Source organism: Mesitornis unicolor, unplaced genomic scaffold, assembly GCF_000695765.1.
Source record: "Mesitornis unicolor isolate BGI_N332 unplaced genomic scaffold, ASM69576v1 scaffold8666, whole genome shotgun sequence".
Classification (NCBI taxonomy): domain Eukaryota; kingdom Metazoa; phylum Chordata; class Aves; order Mesitornithiformes; family Mesitornithidae; genus Mesitornis; species Mesitornis unicolor.
The window spans coordinates 17,214-21,022 of NW_010190215.1; the positions used below are offsets into that span (position 1 = coordinate 17,214).

General features: G+C 37.7%; 1 protein-coding gene across 1 annotated transcript; it reads right to left on the bottom strand.

Moving 5' to 3' along the window:
* Positions 1-2,532, bottom strand: LOC104542122 (SH3 and multiple ankyrin repeat domains protein 2-like). Its single transcript, XM_010186334.1, has 2 exons — positions 1,779-2,532; positions 1-151 (listed from the first exon to the last, which is right to left on the bottom strand). Exons 1-2 carry the CDS (start codon positions 1,951-1,953, stop codon positions 6-8), a joined length of 321 nt encoding a protein of 106 aa, XP_010184636.1. The 5' UTR covers positions 1,954-2,532; the 3' UTR covers positions 1-5.
* Positions 2,533-3,809: the final 1,277 nt, after the last annotated feature.

The window sequence follows — 3,809 nt, forward strand, 5'->3', positions numbered from 1 at the left end:
GAGAATCAAATTTCAGGGTCTCCTACCTCGATCAAAAAGTCTCCAGTTCTCAGGCCAGCTTGCCATGCCACTCCTCCTTCATCCACAGATTCCAAGTACTGCAAAGCAGGAAAGGCTGGAGTTGGGGTGAATTCTTCAATTGGTGTGTCAGCTTTAAAAATAAATAGCACATTAAAAAAAAAAGTAAGTTACAGCGTGCTTGCAAATACCACTTGACTAAAGGCCTATTATTGGCCATTCAAACTGATGGTTAAAAAATGGTGGGTGCTAAAAGTAAGAGGACTCTGCCTCAGAGGTTATCAAGATGCTGGGAACAAGATTGCTGAGTGCAATCTCTCTGCAACAGCAATCCACAGGTCTTCAATTCAGAGAGAAAAACACATGCTTCTTTACTGACACAAACCAAATCAAGCCGTATGAGGCACTACCTGGATCCCGAGTGTTCCAGGATAATCAGTATTAGTTTGAGCAACCCTTTTGTATGCCTAGCAAAATGCTTGTAACTCTGGCACCATCCAACTAAAAATGAATTATGTGCTGAAGCCAGAAGAGAGCATCTGGCCAAACTGGGAGGATGGGGTGGGTGGGAAAGGATGAAAAAGATCAAACTGCATTTTTCTCCTAGATTTAGATGTATACTACAAAGAAGGTAACAGAAGAAATCACTTTTTAGGAAAGGAGGCACGGCAGGCTGTGTAACAGTCCTCTCTCTCTCACTGTCACGTACACATACAAGCAGAAAAGTCCTTGGGTCTTTCACCTGAGGTGCCCTCACTGTTACAGAGAAAATCTGGGGACAATTGCTGGGCTTACGGAGAGGGAGTAACCTCTGCTCAATGCACAGAAAACTCATGCCAAAGGGTTAGCTAAAAGGTAGTGCTATTGGCTTTCCTAGCACAACTCCAAAAATTTTTATTTAGCTAGAATTGGAAAAGCTTTTACAACACTGAAAATCTACGGTGGCACTGGTTTAGGGGTGGGGGAACAGGCAGAGCAAAAATGATGTCCCAAGAATGAAGATATGGAAAAATTTTCATGCTCAAGCAAGGCAAGGGAGAACCCATGTAAAATGAGGGGGGGCAAGAGATGGGACATACCATCATATATTTTTTTTAAATACAAAAGGAGCAAACTGGACTGAAAGTTAAAAAGCAAAGCATTAAATAGAATGCTTTTTTTAACTCTTACGAATGCCATTATTATAGATTTTAGTCTGCAGAAAAGTAACATGCAGTTTAACATATGAACAGCTTTTAAAATGAGCACACTACAGGCCATGCAACATACGTGCAGCTTCTGAAGATATAAAAAAAGATCATATTTTCATACTAAAACTGCACCAATGTCACCTTGCAGAAGATCCACACCTATTTTAAACAAAACATCACTCTCTTGTCTATTTCTACTCGTAGACCTATTTAAATAGACTGACATTTGAAATAAAGAAGCAGGGTTTATAATGAAAGCAGGTTTCCCATAGTTAGGTAAACTGCATAATGAAACAGATTAATGACAAAATATCACATATACCAACACAATAAAAATACAGACAAAACTTTCTCCCCCCAAAACGGTTATACAGTGCTTCTCCTATGTAAAAATGCAAACTGCTTCAGACAGAAGCCACTAAAATCCGTCTGAGTAGTATAGCATACAGAGAATCCTGTTGTCTAGCAACCAAGTGCACCAAGAATAATTCCTGCTTATATTCAGAGATGTATAAATTTCTTCATGCCAGTGCACATCAAACACACACACACACACACAGAAGCACGTACCTTTTGCCCCTCTGAGCACAAATCCAAATCCTTCATTGTCTTTTTTCTGCAGGACCACTGCCTTTTCTTCTATTATGCAGTCACTGTAGAGAGAATTCCGAGGATAGCGACCATTATTACATCCCTTCATCACCACTGTAGTAGCTGCTCCTCCAGTGTGCAGGTTCATCATCATCACAGCCCGTTAATCAAATAATATTGCAGTAACCAAGCATGGGAAAATATAGAAAAAATAGCAGCGAGGGGAAGACAAAGACTAAGCTTAATGATAAAAGAGAACATGACAAAGCAACTTAAAGAGAATAAAAAAGGCAGAGAGGAAAAAGAAAGAAGAAGAAATCATGCATGGTGGTTTGTGTTCTATATGAATGACTGAATGAACATGTGATCATGTAATCTGTGGGCTAGCTAGGACTCTAAAAGGAAAAAAAGTAAGTGAACTGAACGACAGTATCATTAATAAACTCCTCAATCGTGGATGTACCAGATGCATCTTCTAGTGAAGCCAAAATGAAACCAACCAGAAGAAAAATGAGGCAGCATTTTAAATTTAAAGATAATAAATTATGATTTTATATTAGCTAACTAAAAGGCACAAATATATTCTGAAAGCTATGCCTTGCATCAAAAGCCCTTTTTCAATCCTATTGAATGTTGCATGCTGCAAGAATCCCACATGATCATCTGACAGCCTACAATGCTAACAACGTGCAGCTGCCTTGGCGTCATCAAGCACAAATTTCCACAGCATCAAGAATCTGCATAATTGAAATAGTAACAAGGCATGCACAATCAGGAAAACACATTTCTAAGGAATATTTCCGATCTTGATAAACATTTAATATTATAAAACAAGGAGCTGGTGTAAAGGACTATTTATGTAAGCAGTATTTCCTTAAAGAGAAAGTAGCCTTAGGAATCTTACTGTCATTGGCTAAGAAAAAAGTAGACGGTAGATGAAGAAAATGCATAAAATCCACATTAAAATAGGACCTTTCATATACAGGGCATGATCTTTAACAGCCTTTAATTGGTTAGTGACTTTCATTAAATATTAGGTTGCTAAAAATAAGCTTCAAGTGAAACAAAAAAGCAAAAAAAATGATTTTGAATGTTCTTTTAAGTATAAAGCCATTACACAGCACAAGTTGCATGACATTCTTCTGAATAAAGACAGTGTCAGGGGTTAAGTATTCATGAATTGTAAGCACTGCAAAACACGTTGCTAGGTTGGCTTTAAAATACCTACAGAACTATTTAAGGTAGAAAGCAGTATGAACAAGTTTTCTTTTCTTAATTTTTTACTAGCCAACTATTGTTACCACTGGTCTTGTACAGAATCTAGTCACTAAAGCATTTGATAGAAGTCTGGATCAACTTTAGTGCCGCTAATAAACCAGAAGGGGAGGAGGAAACTGATTAAAGAAAAATTGGTGTGACCTTTTTATTTAAAGCTCTGAACAAAGACACGGATGATGATGTCAGGACACCAATGGACAGCATCCAAACTCCAGATCTTTCATGTATCACAGACCATTCTTTTGACAACTTTTTAACTCCAACTGAGGCATACAACTTCATGTTACTGCTAAAGTGATGATGTAATTACATCTTCCAAAATATAGAGTATTTAAATACCACATATGAATTAAAAGTACCACAATGGTGACTTTCTGAGCAAAAGATGATCTCCATAAGAATCAACAGCTTTTGAATACTCTCAACATACTATTATTAACTGTATTAATTTAGACATTACCTTTTCTTACAATATGCCTTCAATGGAAAGGACATAATAATAAACCATATATTTCTTGAGAAAGACAGACACACTCCAGTTCAAGGATATTGGGGTGAGATGGAATATGCAGCCCTCAGAGCCCATACTGCAGCACTGAAGCCCTCCATCAATGTCCTAATGTTACAGAAATCTACTGAACCTACAAGCATACAGGCTAAAATAAGCTATTTTCATTTCCCCACGCATATTTTCAAGGTGGAGCTCAGTACATATCTACGGAAGAGACAACC